At 43.3% G+C, this 23,866-nt stretch overlaps 1 protein-coding gene across 1 annotated transcript in view; it reads right to left on the bottom strand.

Moving 5' to 3' along the window:
* Positions 1–23,866, bottom strand: part of LRIG1 (leucine rich repeats and immunoglobulin like domains 1) — a 100,603-nt gene that overhangs the window by 24,178 nt on the left and 52,559 nt on the right. The window contains exons 5-9 of the mRNA XM_062585895.1: positions 9,973–10,110; positions 8,757–8,900; positions 6,343–6,486; positions 5,175–5,312; positions 166–309 (exon numbers count right to left, since the gene is read on the bottom strand). Of these exons, the coding sequence (XP_062441879.1) occupies positions 166–309; positions 5,175–5,312; positions 6,343–6,486; positions 8,757–8,900; positions 9,973–10,110 (708 nt within the window). The remainder of the gene's footprint in view (positions 1–165; positions 310–5,174; positions 5,313–6,342; positions 6,487–8,756; positions 8,901–9,972; positions 10,111–23,866) is intronic.

Below are 23,866 nucleotides of genomic sequence, written 5' to 3'. Positions count from 1 at the left end.
CTTATTTAAAAAAAATGCAAGTTCACTGAATTGTGGTATAAATACAAAAGCTGCTTAAGATAGCACAGCACATAGTGGAGTTTGCAGCTGAGGACAGAGGCCCTCAAAGCAATGGTAAAGCAGGATCGTTTGGGAAAGGAAGCTGACAAGTTAAAGGCAACTTACAGGACACGTAGGTTTTTGAGTCCCTTGAAGGCACCTTCTGCGATATGATTGATGGAGTTGTGGCTAAGGCGCAGCACATGCAGTCCCCCGAGGCCTGCCAAGCTTCCCTCGTCCAGCCTGGTAAGGTTGTTGTAAGACAGTATTCTGAGGAGAAAAACAACAGTCCCTGTCAGCCCAACCAGTCTTTTCCAAACTCCTCTGCACCAACCACTGCCTGCCTCCAATTACGATCTTATGAAATGCAGTGTATGCTGGGTGGGTGCATGACAGCACGATTAGGAAACAAGACTGCAGTCTGCAAATAGTGCCAAAGAACACCATGGGGCAGCCTGGAGAGCAGTACCCATTTAAAGGCAAGTCTTCAGTTCAGGGAACAAAGAGAGAGACACCTTCAGAAGTGAATCACAGCAATAACCTAACACAAATGCTATCATTTACCCTTGGGAGAAGCTGCTCTCTCTCCATGAACAGTACAGAACAACTGGGTTAGGACTTGGAACCCCAAACACCTAACACGTGGGTGTCCGTAAGGGATCTTAGTTCTGATTCAGTTTAATCCAGACTCCCGCTTGGACTCTCTCCGAGGCCTACAACAAAACACAGTCCACTTCTCCCCCATGTCCCGCAAGGTTGTGAGTGACAACAAACAAAAAGATTTCAAAGTTCAAATGTGATCTTGGCAGGGTCCTGACTTCTGTATTCAGGTGTCTTATCATTCTGCACTTTTCCACAGCAAGCCCCAGGCGTCTGGGTGTGGGTGTCTCCACAGCCTGCTCCTCCAGGTCAAGAGCCAAAATTATTTCACCACAAGGCAATTGAACACTTCCCTTTCACACACAGGAAGAAGGTATCTGTTGAAGCCACCTTTCCTCTCGCTCCTCTTTGTCACGGAGTGTACATTCTGCTTGAAAACTTCTCCACGTACAAGGGACTAACATTGGTGGGTTAATTTTCTTTCTAGTTTTGCATTCTGTATTCTTTCTTATCTATTTATTTATTTAGTGTTACCCCTGTTGCAATTTGGAAGCTCAAAGGCACTGGAAGTGCCAGTTAAGGTGCAGATGAGACTTTTGAGATTAGCCACCAAGGGCAGGGCTTGGAAAGCTGCAAGCCACTGCAGACAGCTCACGTAACAAGCAATGAGTTTCTGTGCAGGCAGGAAAACTGCAGCCTTGCTGATTCACATCCAGCTTAGCTGGTCAAATGAGGCAGCATCTCCTGGCATGGCAGCAGGCAAGTCACTGGCCACTCATTTTCAGCCTGGAGAACAGCATGCAGCTACATCCCTCTATTTACATTTTCTCAAGTTGATCTCTCTGCAAAGGGCAGTTGCATAGGATTTTCAAAAATGTCCTAGTGACTCGGGAGCACAAGCCCCATCAGAAGTTATCACTGGTAACTCTTCTAAAGCCAGAGTTATGGTGTTTTGAACAAGTACTGAAATCCTTCACTGTACAGGCAGACAACAAGAAAAGAAATCTCACCCAGTTCCAAACCTCCAAATTCCTCTTTTAGTCCTGCCTTTTAATAAGCCTACTTAAAAATGTGTCTAGGGCTTGCATGAAAGTTACTGCAAAGCCAAAAACTAAGTCAAAACAGACATGTACTCCTAAGCACTCAAGAGTGCCAGTTACTTGGCAAATGAAATGTCCATCTTTTAGCCGTGTGAGTGGGCAGAGGGCAAGCTTTGGAAAAAATTCAGCAAAGATTAATGAGTTTCAAGAAGGCATGGGACAACATACTTTCATTCCGAAAGAAGTTGTAGTGTTAGTTATGAAGAGCTGGCATCTGGTCAAAATTATGTCCTCACCTGTGATTAAAGAATTTGGCTTTAAAACAAACAAACAAACAAACAAACAACAACAACAAAAAGAAGTGTTCAAAAGTAATCCTAAACCTAGGGCTCAGAAAAAAAATAGTTCCCTCTGATTCTGCACAGAAGAGTTCCTGCCACAACTGGTGAAGACATGTTCCCCTCAGTTCTTCCTGATGTCACTTGAAGACAGATGAACAGCAGCAGGCTTTAGAGGGCTGTCACGACAGCTACAACCAGATGGAAAGTTTCAGGAGCTAAAACACCTGGCAATGGCTTCCTTCAGCACATAACGTCTCTGCTTCTTCCAATGGGAAAGGCCATTTTGCAAAATAATGCATTCTCCTCAGCAGTTCAGATTATCTAGGTTGAGAGAAATCACCAGGCCTTTGCTGCTTCTCCTAGATTCTCATCTACCAGTGAGAAATCAGTGGAATAAACAAGTGGAAATGGCTCATCTGCACAGCCTTTCTGCCCTGGCAAGAAAACAGGAGAAGAGCATGAACAGCAGATGCCAGAAGTCTGAGGTAATGTTAAGAAGCCAGATACAGAAAGGAGTTAAACTAGCAACCTGCTGTACAGCTGGGACTCCTGCTGCCAGGCAGTTCTGGATGAGATGCATGTTCTAACACATTTCATTCCCATTGACCAAACTATAGGTATGAAGTAAGATATCTTCACCTTTTTGAAGAAAAAGACCCAGAAGCCAACTCATCATTTATGTCTGATGAAACTTTTTGTCTCCCACCATGGATTTTTCCAGGATATTGATGTCTCAGTACCTGACTGGTGAATATCAACCCTTTCTCATGTCCATAAGACGGCATCAGATTTCTTTCCTTAGTATCTTTCACATAAATCCAGAGACTTGGGGTCATGTTTTCTTCCAGTAACCAAAGGGGAGCCAACATTCATTCTTCAGACAACTGATTCCTCCCTCAAGCGGAGATGAGCAGAGGTCTGGCCACCTCTCTTGCTTCAGTCACAGACTTTCAAATTCATTTCTTGTACAACACTGAAAGCACTTTTCTGATAACTGAAATCCAGAAGATTTAGCAATAGCGGAGGTAGGCAAGGATCTTTTAACAAGGAATGAAACACACACATTCAAGTAAGTGCATGGAGGCAGTCTAGATGTATCAAGCGCTTCCTTTCCTCACCCTTCAATTTCATAGCAGACCTCTCCTACAAATACTCTTTGGCTGCGGGAGTTCTAGCTGTGAGTATTTGATGGCTCCCTGCAGCAGCTTTGCCCTAAGGGCAACACCTGCAAGAGCTCGTAACATTTTGCAGAGATGTGAGCTAACACCCACATAATCGCCTTTCAAATCTCAGCTAATGTCATCTTTGGCCTCATATGCTAGCACAATCCTGTTTGTCAGGACAGGCATGCCTCAGTGGCTCCTGCCATCTCACACCACCAAGCATTTCCCAAATCTACTCCATTCTGCACCAGGGCAAGTGAGTTCTGTATCAGCTTTCTGCACCTACTGCAGAGGATGATCTCTAAGTCAGAGCAGCTCATCATTAGCACTCCTTATTGGCAGGAGTTCTTACTCCATACCTGATATATGATGGGCTCAGCACCATCTGCAATGTCCCACCTAAACCGTGAGGGTTTGCAGAGACAGGGTCAAGTAGAAAAGACAAGCATACTTCTCCCTAAAACAATTCTGATGTTAGCCAGCTCTGCGAGGGCAGATGGGACTTGCTCATCCCATCTGAGTTCAGGCTGAAATACAGGGTCAAGGCAGACATTAGATACAGGATCCCTGAATTGCAGAAGGCTCCCAGAGCTTTCCTGCCTTCACAATTGCAGTAATCTAAGTTTGGCTATTCCAAGGATCCAACTTGGACATCTAAGGATGTCCCTCTTTTTGATACTTCAGATTTAAGCAGGCCATGCTTGGATCACAATGCTGATTCTGATTTATTGCCTTGAAAATTTCTGCATTGACATTGCCTTGATCTAGTTAAATATCACTTGTGGCTTGCACATGACGGAAATGTAGCTGTCTACAGCATCTCACCAAGCAAAGGAGCCATTTAGGCATGAGTAGTTTCAGAGCAGTTTGAAAAATTATATAATTAAAACAATCTTACATGTATTTTTCCTAAAAAAAAGAATATTATAAAACATATTTTGTGCCAATAAAACTTGCCACCCCACATCTGAATGGGTTCAACAGAAGATCACAGTTGGCAACTGTGCCATGTCAATTTTACAGTCAATAAACTTAAAGAAAGGCATGTGTCATGTCCAGCTACTTCTGAATCCACACCCCAGTAGACTAGGGACTCACAGCTGAGAAAGCAGATCCAGACCTTTCGCTTGAGTTCAGAGTGAGGCCTCTGTAAGCAGGGCTGCTTTACTGTTCTGCTTTTTGTGGAAAAAAGAATTCCTAACAATGTTTAACAAGAGATTTCTAAGCACCAAGCAGAATGAGTTACAGTTCATTCCACTAACTACACGTGTAAAGCTCTCCAAAAAAGAAAAAAAGTAAATTTGTCCATAGTCCCACTGAGGGGATGACAGCTACTTCTGTAAATACTATAACCATCCATGTGTGTCTCTTCAGAGATGCAATAAGCAGTGCCAGAGACCCATAAGACACCCTTGTGGGACTATCCTCAACAGCAAGGCTCTTTTTCATTTATCAAAGAAACTGTATTCACAGCTAGAAATCTCAGGAGAGTGAAGCCAGTGTATTTACTTTTAAACAGCTGAGCCCTACAGGAAGGGTAAAGAGTAAACAGGAGAAACAAGGAAAGCTGTTCTGTCTTCTGGTAAGAATCTCTTCTGGTAGAAAAACATGATTGTTCTTTGTAAATATAGAGGATAAAGCAAAGCTTCCTTCAGGCTGAACAGTAATTATTACATGGCAAGCAGTGCATGTCTTGTAACCAACTAATGAAAAAGAGCTGGCAAGCCACAGATCACAAGCTTTCCAGGTCTTTTGGCACTGTATACTTTTAGAGGGTTCTAGTCTTTGTTTCTGGGGCAAAAGTACTTTCAGGTGCTCTGAAGGTCACAACATCATGAGTAACAAGGGCATCACTAGAGGCTGCACCTCCTGAACTTCCACAGCTTGATTCAGTGGGTACTGTGGGCCTTGTGATAGGGGAAAAAGCTCTCACTCCCCTTTCCTGCCAGCATCAAATTCTGCCCAACCAACTAAGATGGAAACCAACTTACAGCTCATGCAGCTTCTGACAGAAGCTCCATCCAGCCATACGGGATATAGAGTTGTTGCTGAGATGAAGCTGGTAAAGAGATGAAAGGCCATACAGAGAACCACTGTTTACTTCTGTCAGGCTGTTATACTCCAGGTGGCTGTGGAGAAAAATCAGAAGGAAATGACAGATCAACAGTGCTAGTCAAATGCTAAGAAGGTCCAGCAAGAATTGGGATTTTAGCCATTTCTATGCATGTGTCTACATACCCCGGCGGATACAATGCAGGCATGGGCATTACTTGCAGCAAGTGAAGAGAAATTCAAGGACAATCCAAGCAAAAAGTGTAAGAAAGTTTTCACTTCGTAAATGGCAGCCTGCCATATCCACTTCCACACCTCCTCCTAGTATAGAGGCAGAACGCTTTCTGCCACTGTCACACAGTCACAAGCTACTGAACTGGTGTATTCTGAGGGCTTAATGCCCAAGAATGAGGTGTGACTGCAGGGCTATTCTCCGCTGCAAATAAACTGGGTTTAAACTGTCCCATTTGAGTTTGTATTCGTGGAGGTTACAAGCACACATCTTGATCAGCTACAGCATTTCAGTTGCAAATGGCAGCTTCCAGAAACATGCTGCCTTGATCACTTGCGACCTCAGAAATACACTTGAAAGCCGATCACTTTGGAAGTTTCAAGCATTTCTCTGGAATGACTGTTCAATTTGCTTTCTCATATGGAAAGAACACATCACTGAGATAAGCCAGCTTGGTTTCTAGGTAACCCAAGAGACATAATAATCAGGTCTGCAATACATAGTTTCCATGTATCAGTCAAAATACATCTGCAAGAGCCAGATAAGCTTTTATTTAAAGACCAACTGAGATTTTACTGAATGTTCAAATCACTAAATTTATAAAGCAGTACCTCGAAAGCTTGAAAAACAGGACTTTTTTAATGAACACCTGTTAGGGCAATGAGCTTTAGAAAAGAGTGAGTCAGCAAAACAGAAGACATACTAGCTGGTGCAACACTTAAGAGTTCTGTGTGCACAGGGTATGCAAAGAAGCATGAAAACTAGCCTTAGGTGCACAGGTCTCTGGTGGAGTTCTAGCTAAAATGTACAGAAGGACAAGATAACACACGAAGTCTCGGCCATTTAAGAGAAAAGAACGCATCTCCCCAACTTACAGAACTTGCATCTTGGCTAGACCCCAAAAGGCCCCATCAGTCAATTTGCTTATGTTGTTGCGCTGGAGTTTCAGGACTTCCAAGCTGTCCAGTCCCTGGAATGTCAGGCCTTCAATCAGGCGGATGCGATTCCGGTTTAGCTCCCTAAAATCAGCAAGACCATACAAGTATATTAAATCCCAGTCCTTTCTCACAAAATCAGCATCATACAATGGGGACAGCAATGCCAACAACTCCTCCGCCAACTGTTCCCAACTGAGTGCAGAAGCGTACTGGAAACTTTCAATCATGGAGCTAGCCAGGGAAGTCAGCTGGGTGAGATCTCTTAAATAAACTCACCCTGGGACAGACATTAACTCTAAAGAAATAACAGCGGCAATTCCTCCACACCCCTCCTCTCTCTCTATTTTTTTAAAGCCATTTATGCTTTTCATCAATTTTCACACTTCATCCTCTCTCAAGCAAAGGCCCCATTTGAATCAGTAAGTTAAACATCAGCATTATTTCCCTTACAATCCATTGTTTTCACAGGACTGTAACAGCCCAGTAAAAATGTGCTCCGACACAATGGATGCCTATGAACTCTGAGCTCAAAAGCAAATTTTACGTCCAAATTTGAAAGAACAGCCTTTGGTTCCCTTGAAAACTTTCACTTCTTTTCCTATAAGAAACTAATAAAGATTAAAACAAGTTGTTCTCAATAATAAGACAGTCTTAGATTTTGCGAGAATGAAAATCTCCAACTTGCTTTATTAAACATCTTTTTTTTCTTTCTTTTCTTTTTTCTTTTCTTTTTTTTTCCTCTCCTCTGAGCAACGCCACAAGACAAAAAACCCTAAATCTCTGGAATGCTTTTATTTTTGAATAATAGTATGCACGGCGTAAGGGCATGGTTTACCATATCAAACATCTTATGCATTGCTAGATCCAGACTCAGGCATGTCAGGTGAAATTTCAATTCCATAGTTAGTAGAAAACTCCACCAACACAATGCTTTAGTGTGGAAGATAGAGCTTTTGAATGGAACACCTTTTCGCACATTAGGACTATTCTAAGGATAGTTTTCAATTCAGTGTTTGCACTGAATAGCAGCCAAAATGTTGGCTACTACAACAACATTAACAATAGTTTTGAAAAAGATGAGGAAGGTGTAGGAACTTTAAGCTCACTTTTTAACTACTTATAAAAACAATATTAAAGTTGCACTAAGGTTGAGCGCAGTTAAAGCAAGCAATTGAAAATGTTTTCAGGTCTGAAGACTTGCCTTATTATACTTCTTAAGTTATTAATGAACTGCATTTTGCCAGAAAAAAAACTGTACACAACAAATGCTACAACACATGAAGTCACTAGAACTTATTTACAGAGTTAAACAACCAGCTGTGAGACTCTTGAGGGGATATGAGAGTACCAAATGCTCCAAATTTCAGCGAAACTTGTATTCTGAAACAGGTTGAGTTGACCTTCATTTTATTACACTTCTGCAACCCAGTAGATTAAAGCTCTCGCGTAAGGGACAATAACTTCTAACTGAGAGGCAACAGATTCTTAAGATCATCAATTCAATATTTGATGCTAATTCTACACATACGCAAGCACAAATGTACATCCATTCCTTAGCCACACCATGGCTTACATCAAAGGATTAGTCTCTCAAGAGGTTGCCATTTATAGGTTTGGCTTCCACCATCATTTGTGGAATTTGAGTTAACAGATCTCCTTAGGGAGGAGGTTAGTCCTTTGAATGCAACAGGCTTCAGGAAGGGCCCATTTTCCCAGTGGAAAAAGAAGAAGCAAAAGTTAAACTATTAAAGCAAAAGTTAAACTATTAGACTTACTATCTACACATAAAGTGTATTTATAGCTGCAGATGTCTATGTGTCTCCATGCAGCTCCTGCCATGGGGACTGTTGGCAGGACAATAATGATGTGTGTGTTAACAGCATCTAGGGTGCTGTTCTGTCTACCCAAACACCACCACACAGTTTAACAACCTTCCATCATTGCATTTTTATTGCCACATAAAGATACCTGTGTGGTCTTGAAAACCTAACAACATAGTGGCTGAGCCTGTCACTCACATCTCCCAAACCTCCCTTGCTCCACAAAACACCAACAGCTTTCAAGGGAATGGATTTGCCTTATGCTGTAAAGTACACAAGATGCTGATGTCTGCTGCAGCATCCATCCATCCCTTCCCACCTGGATCAAGAGAATAGCCTCAAAAGTCAATAGTTATACGATACTAATTTATTTTGGGTTTATTAGGTGCTGGCAGAGGATTGTTAAATAGCTTATTCTATGTTTTACAGATAGCGGGTAAGGAAGGGTGACATTTGGTGTGCATATCCCCAGGGATGTTTTGTCTCCATAAAGTGTGGCTGAGCTTAATTAAAGCGCACATTTCTACTCACAGTTGTGTTAGCCTGGGCAGCCTGAACGCCTTGACAGGAAGCTGAGTGATCCTGTTTTTACTCAGACGAAGTGTTAGCAGGGACCGTGACAGGCTATCAAAAGCACCAGGCTCCAGGGTGCTGATTCTGTTGCTCCCCAGGTAGCTGCAATAAATCATGCAGAAAAATGAACAGTTTTGTCAGAAGTCTCCCTTTATCAGCATTTGGTTGGTCTCCACGCAGACTGATGAAATTACAGAGGTAGCTTCAAATCAATTGGATTTTTGGCTGCACAAAAAGCACAGGGCCTTTCCCAGAGTCATGTGAGGAATGTGAAAAAGTGCTGTGAGCTTCCTGAGAGCTCCTTGATACCCTCTGACTTTGCAAGGGAATCTAGAGTTGAAGCCAGAAGTTGGAAAATATTCCAGCACATCATGACTCTACTCATTCACCATTTCTTAGACTTTTCCATCAGAATCTGTCCTAGAACTCTTTCTTACTTGGACCCACACGTTACCCACAGAGGCAATTCTTACAGGACAACAGGCAAATGTCAGTCCTCTCTCACACACCCCTCATGTCCTCTTACAACTAGGAGCAGAAACTTCAGTGCAAACTTTAATGCAAGCAGATTATTTGCACATTTTATTACCTATAACACTGATTATTTTATATTTCCTGGTATAAGCAAACAGCTGGATGGGAATAATGTTACTCCACTTAACCCTTGGTTTAGTTTCCAAATAACCAAGGGGAGCTTGCTGTTCCTAACATTCAGTAAGTATTTTAATCCTGATATAGTCATTCTCCTCCCCTTTTCCAGATGCATGTGGCTAAGCTGGGAAACAGCATACACACTTTGCACTAGAGAATAGCTACAATTTTGCTGCAGACCATTCTTCTGACTTTCAGGTTTTCAGCTACAAAGATATCCACACACACCAAATGAGTGCTTTATACCTTTCCTTTGTCACTGTATAGGTTCCCATGGAACGCGAGTAACAATAAACTGCATTCTTTACAGACATATCAGAAATCAAAAAGATGGAGCTCAATAAATAACCTAGGATAGTGGGGATAACATGTTGACTTATAACTCTCTTTTGCATTTAAAAACCTGCTGGAATACCTCATACTTTGTATTTTCATTCCCTTTTCTTCCTTTAAATAAGGTTTGAGGCCCTCTTCTCTGCTGTGTAAACTCAACAAAAAGCTGTTCCCAACAAGAAAAACTCACAGCTCCTTTATGTGAAGTCCCTGCGGAAAGCAGCCGTTTCGGATTTCCGTGATGTCATTGAAACTCAGGTCCAACGTTTCCAGGGTAACGTAGGGCTTCAGTTGACTTGCTTCAATGCTGCGGATCCTGTTGTGATGCCTGAAACAGGCAAGAGGAGAAACGGAGACAATTTAGTTCTCTCGAAAAAACAAATAGATTTTCTGAGGTTGCAGCAGGCCCACAGGCTGGCCACTGAGCTAACACATCAAGGTTCATGGTGGTACTTTAACAACTGTCCTAGGAGAACCCTCTCCTCATCCCTAAGGTATCTTCCCTGGTTCTTCAGTTGTTCCTGTGACCAGAGAGACGAGGTCACAAGCATTTGCAGACTTCTGGACCCGTGTTTTGGTTCAGCACACAAATTTTCCCTTATGCAGAACTAGTGACTCCATTAAGAAATTTTTCTTTTGGCAATTTGCACTTGATCTCCTACAAGCCTGTACTTTCAGAACAGTTTTGTTATGCACAGGGACTAGAGGGCTTCATTTTAAGCCTGCAAGCAAGGAATGCTGATCAATGGCATTAAGTAAACTGCCAATGCTTTACACAGAAGATAGGTTTTTCAAAGCTGTCTGCACAAAATTGGCAAGTAAACAGGATCTCAGGAAAAATTACAGAGCATTACATCTGTAATTCCCAAGGATCCTTCTGAAAACTCCCAACTTTGTACTACATACAGTGATTTGTAATACACAGAAATACTGTAAGAATGTTTCCTCATGTTTTGCTACCTTTGTCCCACAATGTGCTTAGGACAACTCTGCAGTCTTAAGTGCTCTGTCCAAGCAACAACTGCAGGACAAGATCCTGTAACAATCACCCAAGTTTGCTGCCTTATCAGCATCAGCCTGAAGTTAATCTAATGATTTTCCTTAGAGAACGTACCACAAGCTGGTTTCAGGATTTCTGCAACTGTCAAATAGTTCACAACCTACAGTACTCATCTGCACTCAACAAGGTCCAACTGAAAATCCTCCAAGTCCTTTCCTCTGACTGCTTTCTTGCCGAAAGCAGTACAGATAACAATTACCAATTAAAAAAAATACATTGTGCATTAGTCACAAGAAGTAAAGCACATGCCTGATGTGAATTTAGACCAGTCACTGATATTACTGCCAAGGCTGAAACTGAGGCATGCACACCAGACACTTGAGAACTTGCTGAATAATAAGAGATAGCAGAGTGGGTTCAGACAAGTACTGCGGCTTAATCTGCTGGCTGCCCACTGAGTAACCAGAAGAGTGAGCAGCCAGCTAAAGTGCTCTTGAATGCAAACCAGGACTCCCCAGCTCTCCTGAGAAAGCATTAGCTCTTTGAAACAAAACTTCACCTAACTGCATTTGAGGTGCTGAATCTGATGGGTCTCTGGGAGCTGGTCTTCTCCAGCCTGGTACAGACTCTCCCTGCTGTTCCGAAGTTCAGAGCAACCCTTTTCAAAGAAAGCCTCTCTCCCAAAACGACCGTACTGAGAGCATGTGGTGAGAGACCTGCTCTCCACCCTGGGATTTTTCTCCACTATAGCAGTACTCTGCTAACATGGTGTAAAACAGCCTCAGAGCAAAGGAAAATGGTAATTTATGTCCCAAAACGAATGCTGGTGGGCTTCAGGGCTTTGAGTAGTCTGGCTATTCCATAGGCCTCGTACGGTTACAGGCACGCTGGGCTCTGCACCACAAGCAGTGTAAAGGCAGTGATAGGGCTACTAGCCAGATGACCAATATTCATTTACAGCCAGGAATGAAGACCATATTTCCACATCAATGGCATATAGTGGAACAGAGCTCCAGTGAACTTACGCTAATAGTCTGAGCAAAATATTGGAAAGCTCACTATACCCAGAGTTCTGAGACCTCCATAAATTAAAGACATGAGAGGGCAGGGGGAAGAAATTTATTTTCCCTAGGACTAGTTTCTTTCACGTAAGTTGAATCTGAAAAATTTGAACCTGCTGAATTTACAGACAATCTTCCCCCCTCCCCCCCCCCCAAAGTAACAGAATCCATTAAACAAGCATGTGCGAGACCCTCATGCAGGAAAGTACCTCAGCGTACGCCTAAGCAAAAGCAAACCCCAAGCATGTTTCCTGGAGCTTTGCTGAACTAGGGGCTCCGGGTTCAACTCTGATCTCATCTAGGCTGTTGCGGCTGAGATGAATCTGGCTGTAAATTAACAGGAAATGAAGACTTGTACAAATGAACATCAAGAATCTATAAATTACCTGACAATTCCTGCACAGGGCAGCTAAGCCTGTATGGGAGTGAGAGCACAGAGTGAGTCTGGACACGAAGAGCTCTTCAGAAGCCAATGTTATTTTTTTTTCTTGGAGTATTAGTGTTTCTGTGCTTTAGTTGCTCAACATATATCCAGTCTGCCTGCCTACCAGATCTCCCAGCTGTTCCCAAAAGACAGAGTTTAAGAAGGGAAGAAAAAAGCAGGGAAGAAATTTTGTCTGAGCCGCATTCACAGTTTCCAGGTGACTCTCGTCCATTTGCCTCTTGCTTTTCTTGCGCTACAGCTGGCAGATTAGACGGATGCATTATTTTACACAGGAAAAAAAAAAACAGGCTTTTTTCTCTCCCTCTCCCGGTCTCCTTAAGACATGGGCTGACTCCAAATGTAACTCTCAGCTCCAAACACCATCCCCAGCCAGTCCCAGCTGGGGAATGTCAGACAGTTTGCTGCAAAGCACTGCACCCTCTCAAAGCACTGCACTTCAAACAAAACCAGCCCTGCTGACTTTTCCTATACACAGCATGCGATAGGAATACAACATCTTCCAAACCTTTTACTGGCTTGATTACATTTTACTTTTCATCCTTTCAGTAAGAGCTGAAATGTGACTTAACCCTTCCTGTTATTACTCGGATCCTTCCAGCTTGTCTGCCTTTGTTACCAATCTAATCACAAGGCGGTTTTACAGAGTAAAGAAAAGTGACATCATGACTTTATCCCCTTCCTTTAGCGGCCACTGGAAAAGAACTGGATTTTTACCAGCTTGCTCCTGAGTTTATCTTCCCAGGCTTCAAAGGTTATAGATAGATTTTAGTACAAATTGCTGAATCACGCTTTAAAGCACAAATTATTGGTGATTCCACAACCAGTGCGCCTCCAGGTGTCTTTTCCTCTCCCCCTTCCTTTGGTATCACATCCCTGGAAGCAAATTCCCCTGTCTCATTTCAGCCAGTGTTACCTCAAGAGTATAAGATGACAAGGCTTCAATGTGAGATTGAGCAATTAGAGCCAAGAGTGGGAGCCAAGTCTTTTAGTTTCTATTCCCAGCTCTGGCACTGACTCATCTGCCTAGGGCAAGTTTCTTAACCCTTCTCTACCTCTGGTTTATCCATCTGCACAGGAATGTAACAGCGGACTAAGATGCTGCAAGGCTACATTCACTGAAGGCTGTAAGGATTTGGAGAGAAAGCAGCTCGAGTGAAAAATAAATCCTAGGGACTAAGGATCTGACCGCCCCATTTGGGTTTGCTCATGAATATGGGAGGATCTAGCTAAAGCAGTTTTATATCCCAGCTCCGCATGCAGCCTGGTTCCTGGAGACACCCCCTGTGCAGCTACAGCAGATCTTGAACTGTTACAGCTTAGTGCCTGACACACTAAAGCAACCCAGAATCGGCACTACCTAACTTCAATAGCGCAAGCCGTGTAGAAACGGCAGTCCTTCAGGAACCGCTTCACCCATGGCTCAGCATTAGCTACAGCTGCAAACAGAGAGGCGAAAGCTGCAGGAACTGACCCACCAGCCACTGCCACTTAACTTGTCTGCGCTCCTTAATCAACACCCCACAGCACCACTCGTGAGCAGGCTCACCAGCATTTCAGGAGATTCGGATTAACCCCAGCCAGCCCTCTACTGAACCAAGTCCACGTTGACCGCGTCGGGAAGCAAACCCACGCTCCGCACTCCTCTGGGCTGCTCCGAGACAGAAAAACAAGCAAAATGTTCCAGTGAAGCAAAGCCTGTTTGGGTTTGCTCTAAGTCGGGAGGGAGCTGAAGGGGGTGGCAAGAAAACAACAGGTGGCACAAATTCAAAAGCTTGCAGCATTTCCAGGAATCTCAGCTTGTATTTTAGAGGTAAAGTTACACTTTAATCCCAGTGGGTTTCCTAGTTCGAAGTGTCTTTGTGAGTATTTATTTGATAAACAGGCTGTGAAACATTTTCCACTAGACTTAACAGGAGAAGGATTCACCTTCCTCTCTGCAGCAAGACTGTCCTTTAGAGTACTACTAATCAGTTTAATTTAAACCACGGCTTCAACTACTCCTGTGAAATCGATGCAGAGCGCAGTGCGAACACGCGCCTTCGCTGTTCAAGCCCCATTTACTTCCCTGCAGCAGCTGCCCATTAGAAAGCTGACAGCGGAAAATCAAAGTAAGCAAGACTCTCAGATGGGCATGTACGAGGAGCTCTGGTTGGACTGATTTAAACACGACCAGCGCAAAACGGTCGGGTTTAGACAAAGCCTGAGTTAAGGCTGCCTTGGCTGCCGGGAGTCTGCAGTGCAAATGTTTAGTGTGAAGCGAGGCTAGAGGCAGGGAGAAGTCACATGTTTGGCCTTCATGTAGTGTCAGTTTACAGAGCTGGCTTGGCTCACTATGAAGAGAAAAAAGCAAGCCTTAATACAGCAAAGCTATTAAACCAACACCTGTTATAGGCATCAAAAATAAAATCGAGCTTCAAAAGAGAGAGGCTCCACACCTCGGGTAGAGTTCTATTAATATGCAAGCACATTTTCAAAATTAGCATAAGACAGAGACCACAAGGCTAGAAATAGAGAGATTAAAAAGTTCAGGGTTTGGTTAATATTTCCAAACAGGGAAAAGCATTAAGGAAAGCAAACGCTAGAGCCAGAAAGAGTTATGGGGGTTTGCTACCAAAGGACGTGTGAGGTTTGATGTCAGAGACAGGCCAAGCACAGGGGGCATGGCCAGAAGCTAGATCAAAGACACTGTAACTTGAGAGAGATGATATATACTGTGACTAACTGATGCTTGGAATTACCTGCCCTTGTTCTTCTCCATCTTCTCATCTCACAGAAGATAGAGATTTAATACTGATCCTCTTAGAAACACTAAAAAAAGATTCAAGATATAGGTTCCTAAACCTTCGCATTAGATGGAAACACATGCTGTCTGATTTTTTGCCTATTACTCACTATACATAAAAATACAGGAAAAACAGCATCGTTTCCTTGTGGAAGGAAATGCCAAAGCTATTTACCTAACAAGGGGGAAGGGGAACTAATTATCTGATCACAGCATTATTATGATCCATAATAGATGATCTGCCCCAAGTGACTCTTACTAATAAAAGGAAATAAGGAAAGAGGAGAACGCCTTTAGGAACTGCACATCAGCCCTGACACAAAGTTCATATGTATTAACAGTGCAGAACTGCTCACTTGGTCTTAACATTTTCTTATTAAAAATATTGTGCTTCCAAAGACTTCTATTCTAGCTAAATTCTTCCTCTGCTGTACTAATTTTGCTTCCATGCCTGAGACCTTCTCCTTAAAGGCTGAACCACCCGAAGAGCACGAGTCCTCATGATTCCCAATTGCTCTGGGAGAGCCCCGCTAGCTGTCTGATTTTTTTGCACTGTCATGTCAGCCCAGCTAAAATAATCTGAGAGGCTCAAGGTTTTTTACCTTTAGAAGAACATATGTTTTCATCCAACCAAACATACGCTGTATTTGCTTAAGGGAACAACCCCACTTTCCTTTCAAAGTAAAGCTGCATGGGTTATCCTCCGGGCAGGAAGCAAGGATGCATAGAAGCAGCCCCCACTTTTCTCAGATGCTCTGAATCACTCCTTCCCTAAGGAATTCTGGCAGATTCCCAGGGCTGCTGCAGATACAGCTCTGTTTGTTCAGGTGCCGGCTGCACGCACGACAAGGCTAGAGCAGTGGCAGGCCAAGCAGTCACCACATTTTAGGGTCAGCCACAAAAAAAAGCCCTGTGCAAGTTTTACCCGTATCCTACGTACTTCCAAAGGTTTACATATTCTGCCTGGGGACGTTATGTCAGGACTTTCCCTCTCCCCAGTACTCCCTCAGAACAGGGCCATTCTAAGGTGCATCAAACAAAATCTTTTTACACTGTTTCACTAAAAAACATTGTGTGTAAGTATAAAGCAAGAACAGGCTGACAGAGCTATTCCAACTAAATTGAAATATAGGAGGAAGTCTATAGGGACTTTCTTTTGTCAGGTTCTTTCCCTACGTTGGTGGCTTAAGACATGCATGAAGCAAACTGTTCACAGTTATACAGGTGTGCAGGTTAAAAAAAAGGGGGTGGGAGGAGGGGAAGAGGCCTTTCTCTTGCCCCCAAAGTGTCCCTGTCCAGGGTCATGGTCAACTAGACAAAGACAGCAGAGGGGGAGATGGGATTTGCTCATTCATCCCCTGGTACCTAGGAACAGCAGCTGCCCGCAAGTCAATGACATTATACAGGGCTGGGTTATGAACTCCTTATTCCCACAAGCAAACCATTAGTCACACAAATAGTTCCACTGAAGTCAACAGGACTATTCATGTGAGACCAGTGTGACTCAAGGGCTATGTATATTCTGTCTATTAAGGGCTACTCTGTGGCCACCCACAGGACCAAGCTCATCTGCCTTGCACATGGAGAGATCACAGCCTCGACTCTGGTGCAGGCCAAGCATGGCCTCCAAGCGTCCTTGGACCCTGGATGTGTGAACACAAGCAGGAGTTATCTCCCCACCAGGCACGCTCCTGGAGCCTTTTCACAAGGCAGCCATAAAGACTAGAGTTAGGCAGAGGCCAAGCACATTCTCTGGAACCTGGCTTTCAGAGCAGCTGGACATAACCAAGGGTCTAGATCTGATGGACATTCATTGAGGGCTCTCACTGGGTTCAGTACTGCCTACACGAAGCAAAGCCTTTGTACTACAATAACTAAAAAGGCAATCCAGAAATACACTCTTAGAATATTGCTGTACTGGCAACATTTATGTAAACTTTCTGATTCTTGTTAAGAGAGAACCTTATGCTGTGTGTTAGCTTCACTGATATAAGTGATGTAATTTTTAAAAGCTCTCTCCTCCATTTTGATCTGCATGTACTCTCACTAGAATTTTTTGACATGACACCATGTGATTTCAGAGACTCTTCGCAATATGCAACTTCCTAAGCCTTTAGTACTCAATCCCATTAGCAGAGTAAAAAACGTGGGACATGCAGGATTAGAAGTTAGTCATCTTTATAACAGAGGCTGTCTTATCTGCTAGGCAGATTGCACAAGCTTGTATGATATCAAAGTAAACTGAGATTCCTGAAGACAAGGCAGTCTCTGTTATGGATTTAGTCCCCCCATCAGGAACAGGGTGGTTCCAAGAGCACCATTATCTTCCGCTTTCTTCAGGTTATACTCGATACTTCACGAAGACAGTACTCCACAGGGTTTTCTAAATGATGTATTCACAAAGGACGTAGATGTTTTAAAATGGCCGTGTAAAGCATAGTTTGTTATCTACTACTATCTCTCTGAAAGGAGCAACTTTCATTAACTTCTGCACCAGAACTCAGCGTGAACACAGAACACCATGAACTCAACACCAGAGCACAACCTTGCCTCCAGCTCTACCTCGAAGTGTCTTGGTTATGATATTCAGCACCACTCAGTGCACCCACCAACGGGGGTTTGGGTGAGAGCTCTTCAGCAGGGGCTGCCCATCTTGTTGCACCACTGTTTAGCCAGGTCTCTGGCACAAGGGAGAAAGTGACCACCTCTGAGTCACCAGGCATAATCAGTCCTCGTTTTGAAATACATGAGTGTGTTCACAAAACTGGTTATCTGTGCACATCTTTCAAAGCCTTCTCCCACAGCTCTTAGTCCAAACCACTGCTCTTCTCATCCTCCATCCTCTCACATTTCCTGATCCAGCCTGGTAAAAGCACAAAGACGAAGAAGAGAGAGTCTACTGAGTACTGAACTCTGCTAAAAAGGAACAAGGTTGCCCTACAGGAACAGAGAGAAGAGTCATACAAAGTAAATGGCAGCCCTCATACAAGAACACATGAAACTACATGGTTCTGCACTGGCCTTTTGAATGGGGTTGGGAGGCACAGCACCACCTCTTTTCAAGTCTGGCTTCAGTCAGTGTTTGAAAGGGGTCATTCAGATGCAGGTGCTGGCAGATGACATAACAGGTCCCTTTCTGGACAGTGCTTTTATGCCCTACCATCTTTTGCCCTTGGTCTGACGCTCTCCTGCTCCAACACCATTCATGAGCTAGTGAAGCCTGAGAAACGGCCAACCTTCGCCGCCACCAGGTTGTTGCTATGGTGAGTTCCTGCTCTCCACTGCTCCGTAATTGCACAGAGCCCAGCATAAACAGGTCTACTCCGCCTCAGGACTGCTGGCTGCCCCATACACATCCTTATCATTGGCTTCAAGGATGCGCCAGATTTGTGACAAGGAGAAGCAGTCATTGAGAACTGGAGCTAGTCCAGATGCCAATCTAGCCCTAGAGCAGATGCCAGACCAACCACCACATCCCACCTCCAAGCTGGAGATAGCATCTTCCTATCCTTCTCATCACATGTGGGTTTTGTGCTTCCAGTTAACAAGAGTAGCACTTTCATTTGAAAGCCAGGAGGGTGCAGGATCACAGGACACGTAGGCACTTCTATCCTTAAATCCTGATGCCAATCTTAGTTTTAATTTGTGTAACAAATGATCAAAGCAAAGAATAGTCACCACAGCCTAGTGTGTGAATGTGTTTTGTGAGTGGCTTTGCTTTGCTTTTTTCTCTCCACAGAAGTGAGTAGGGGAAAATACACAAGTAGAGAAGCAATTTTTAAGTGCAAACCAAATGTAACAACTCTGCCTGTAACACTAGAACTCTAATCCAAACTCTAATTACAAGAAGACTCCCTGATAGTATGTACTGTTTGTGCATGCACTGTTTGTGCCCGAAAGATATGACGTGACACATGCTTATCTTGTCTTTCACTGGAAGACAGTGAAAACAGGTGGATTTAACTGTACCAGAGTTCTGTTATCCTAATGCTGAGGAAAGTTAGTAAGGGACAATATACTGATAATTGAATACCTGCCTCCTCTCCAACAGACCATGAAACACTCACAAAGTCTAAAGGAACTTGTGGCAGACTCTTGAAGGCAGCAGTTGGAGAAGCACGCGTTTTCGACTGACCAGTCAAGGTCCTGTTAACACTTCAGAAATATAGATAGGCTGGCTGGTGAGTCTGTTCCAACATGACACACACTTGTGCTCTGTTGAAAGGGCTTATCTGTCTTGTCAGCAAGGCCCCAAAACAGGAATAGCCTCTGGGCAGACTTCACTGGTGAGCTCTACCCAGCTGAGACTGTTCAGCCTGCAAGAGCGAATCACTCCTGCATAGAAAAGCAACAATCAGGTTAGCAGAGAAAACAGATTTGATAGCCCTTCTTAAAAAGTCTAGACATTCTTATTTGTAAAGCATATCAGGTAGGAAGGATGGCTCCAAGAAACTGCAAAACAAGGTCTCAAAAGACCCAGGGCACTGAAAACTTGAGCTCTGAAGCAGAATTGGTACTGTGCTAACTCAGACTGATGTAAGACACTATCTGTTCCTAAAATCCCCTAGAGTAGGTCTTGTAAAATCAATGGTAAGAATTTACCACCATTAATGCAGTAAGTTCTTCAGCCTCTTTAATAGGACCATTTACTCCTTCAGTTTCTCTTATTTTGAAAAGGAAGTAGGTTGTTTCAAGAACATAACCTGAAGGAAAGCAACTTCTTCGATAAGACCACCAAAGGGTGTTTCTTTTCCAGAGTACTTGGAAAATTACTCCAAGTCCAGTTCTTTTCCTCAGCTGTTTATGCTAATCACTTCTCCACTCAGCAATCATTTCTATGCAGTATGTGACTGGGAGTATATAGGCTGTTTGAAAGTATTTTAAGTTTAAAAACAATGGGCCATTTACAGATTCTATTTTGCCATCTGCCCTCAATTCTTCCCACCCTTCTGCAACTTAATTTTCCTCCGTTCAAATCTTCTACCACAAAAACAGTTGTCTTTTTCACTTGTACGCCCTGTACTCCTGTTTCATTTTCTAGCTGCCTTTACTATTTTCTCTGATGTGCATCTGAACAGCAAATGGTTTGACAGACAGAACATACACTCACCCAACCACTTTCTCCCAGTCAATATTTACATGGAATTCCTGCTAACAAGCAAGAGTTATGCATGCACGTGGAAGGGAAAGTGGTCTCTTAAGTGACTGTTTCATCTAAAGGTATGATGGATCATTTTCTCATCTACCTTAACACCCAGCATTCAGATTTTCCACCCTCCCTCTCTCCATACAATAGGGCTGTTTTAACAACAATAAGATTGTAATGTTTAATGTGATGTCTGTTGTTCATCGTTGCAATTATTTTGGGAATTTATTACGAGTTAAAAGCAGAAAATTCAGTATATAGTCAGCTTTTGTTCAGTTAAAGGTGAGTTTTCTAGAGATTATTTGCTAATCTTTTCCAACTTAGACATGCCAGGATCACATTTTAGTGAAACCTGTTTACACTAGCATTTCTTTACCCTGAATTATGCACTATTTCTAGTAGTGTCAGTGGAAGCAATGATGGAAGTGCTAAATGTCATACAGAGCAGAAGGTAAATGGTAAAACTGATGTTTTACTCACTGGGCTTTGAACCACATAGGCCAGATTCATTTTTGACACCTCTGCTGAAACAGTTTTAGCCTTGTTATACGCAAGGGAACTAAAAGACACTGCCTGTTCTCAAGCCTTCCAGGGTGCTTGAAGGTAAACAAGGTAACGAAGGTAATGGAGAGATTTTAAAAACACTTACAGCACCACACTTTAAAAAGTGTAATTCTACCCAGACCCCTGCTCTTACTGTCCCCTAGCCATCTGTTGGCAGCTATTGCTGGGAAGGGAAGAAGGGAATGGTGGTCTGCCTAGACTACGCTCAGAGCAAGGACTGCTGGTTATGTGCCTTTCGTGTCTCTGCAAGAACCAAGATTAACTCCCTGATACTTAGAAGACTGGTAATGAGGACTCACTGAGCAATCTCAGCAGGGAGGGAAGCATGGAAATAGTAATATATACTCAGTTTCCTGATTTTGTGCAATTTTTTTCACAAAACTGCATCAAACTTTCATGCTTGCAGAAGAAAAGAGAGGGAAAGAGAATTCTACTAAGAGGTAATTTAACCCTGCTTCTATTACAACCGCGAAACTGTTCTTTTACTGACCCCGAAGCAAACTAAGTTACAGTGTCATAGCAGTTCTTATGCATAAAACTCCAATATACAAAAAATCTCTTAGCTTAACTGAGAAGCTATTTACATTTGAAATCTGTACAGCCTGTGAAGACTAACAACAGAATTGCCTCTACAGACATGTGGTTTATCTGCCATACGCCATCAAATGAGACAGTCAATCTACCAAAGATATTAATAGTAGCAAGTTTGGGCTATTATAAGGCTCAAATATGAGGCTATTTTTCATATTGACCTTAACAAAAGATCACAGTTGTAAACGACCCTCACTGCTAATCTAGACTTGATTTGCAAGAGATGGAAGCTGGAAAGCAGCTTGCGCGTTGTGCATTAGGGCACACACGGTTGTTCTCGGACAAATCACCAAAGGTGCTTCACGTTCGCACACTACATCTGTGCCAGTGCAATACTGGTCTTTAGTTGGGGCAAGGTGAATACTGGCCCACCTAAACATGAATTTACTTGTTTTTAGGGTGTAATGAATGTGGGACACTCAAAAAATATATATACTGTTCAAGTATTTTGATTCCTGATCTTGTGCTCTGCCTTATGTCCTTTCCCTCCTCCAGAGCAAGACAGAGTTAGCATGCCCTGGTAAGTAACACACAAATCAGATCAGACCTAGCCCAACTCAGAACAATTCCCTACTTGCAGGAGAAGTTGCCCCTGCCACACAGAATGGCTATTCTCATTAGTAGAGACATAATAAAATAGCCTCAAGGGGTAACTAGTATTCCAAAAACTGCTAGCACCTTTCACTGTATCTTTTTCCTCTGGCCAATTTTAACATTGCTCTGTACGTGCCTTCTGACGCTCTCTTGTCGAGTCCGAGGACGGTGTGTTTCACTGCTGCTGCTTTTCTGAAAGAAAGGATTACTCATTTCCCTGGAACAGCCTCAGATCCTTTGCCATTTCCATGCGCTCGTATTATATTTGAAAGCTCGAAGAGGACATGCAAGTGATTAGAATCGTTCCAACAACCCGAACGAAAAGTCAAAACAGTGTCTCTTCTGGTGCTTGGGAGCACATGATTAATGAGAATTTCCTCCACTGGGAAAGGTTCTTGCAGTCTTTGGCCTCACTAACTAGCAGACTTTACACACCAGAGCCCTACTGTGAACTCTGAGCTAAACAAACAGGAGAGGTGGGTTTAAGAATATATTATGTTATGCTTGCACGTTGCTTGCATACTAAATAGCCTGATTGCCAAGTACTTTCTATTCACCTTTTCATGTTGCTATATTTATATTCAAAAATAGTAGCTGAGTAGTGTAGCCTGTAGTGCGGACAAAATGCTCAGAAAGCAACTCTCTCTCCAACTACTGAGTAGAGCTGCCTGAATAAACACTGGAAGACTGGCCCCTGTAGGCATTACACCAAATGAGAACTGATGCAAGCACAGGCTGGGGGTAAATCCACTCACGCTGCTAGATCTACATCTGCATGTATCGTTTTGCCTTATTTACCAGAGAAAGTTTTCTTTATGCAAGTTATTATGCAACAGGGCGGGCAGCGTGGTTTTTGGAGCTGTCCGAGCAACGTCCTGCACACGAGCAGAGCCCTGCTGACTCCAACCGGACCCTGCGCACGGCTGCATCTGAGTCATCTATATTTTGTGCTTAGGAGTACAAAAACACTTGCTGCGACCCAGATGGAATTAACAGAGTATTATCCTCATTTCTAATTATTAGCTCATTCTTCTTTACTCCAGCAAAGATGACTTGCAGACTAAGTCCCTTGGGGGTCAAGGCAGTTGTTTTGTTTGTACAGCAATTAGCACAGTAGGATCCCAGGCCACGACTGGGCTCCTAGGCTGCATCTATACTGTTGTGTTAGCTCAGGCCTCAATTCTTCATTTGAGCCCCAACTTCCTGACTATCAACACCGCCCACACAGAGGCTTATGCTTGAGCCTAGTCAGGAATAGACCAGTGAATTCACACACCACGTAGAGACCAGCTCACACTTGAGCTGTGCTCTACCTCCCAACAGTGTCGACATGAGATCCAATGAAAATAAAAGCTAAAGTCAGACAAGAACAGTTTCAAACCCTTGGCTCTAGGAAGGGTCAACCCAGCAAGGCGATTACAGTCAGGAATTCAATCTGTTGTTCTCCTGCGCTCAGCCGAGTCTTTACCATCTTAATACAAAAAGCAAAGTGGAATTGGACTCGCACATCTCAACATCATCACCACCTGAGCTCCTGGGTAAAGCCTGTAGAAAGCAGGCACATTTGCAAGACCACACTTGGCTCTGATCGGTGCACACGCTGACTGCAAGCACTGTTTCAGATAAGGCAGCAAGGCATGTTGGTCTCAGGGGTGAAAGCAAAACAGGAGCTCAAAGAATCTAACGGACCACACGTGACCTCAGGAAGAGGCTCTGCAAACCGCATTTGACAAGCGTAGAAAGAAGCAGTGTAAACAGCTCTAACATCACAACTGTCTTCCCAAGCATTCTCTAAGAAAATGCGAGACAACAGCTGCAGGAGGAGGAGCAATAGTATGATCCCAACTCTGCCATGTTAGAGGTCTCCGAGACTGGTCAATGCTTTAATCCAGTTCAAAGGT

Source organism: Rhea pennata, chromosome 12 (genome assembly GCF_028389875.1).
Source record: "Rhea pennata isolate bPtePen1 chromosome 12, bPtePen1.pri, whole genome shotgun sequence".
In the NCBI taxonomy this organism is placed as follows: Eukaryota; Metazoa; Chordata; class Aves; order Rheiformes; family Rheidae; genus Rhea; species Rhea pennata.
This window is presented reverse-complemented; position numbering and strand designations above follow the sequence as displayed.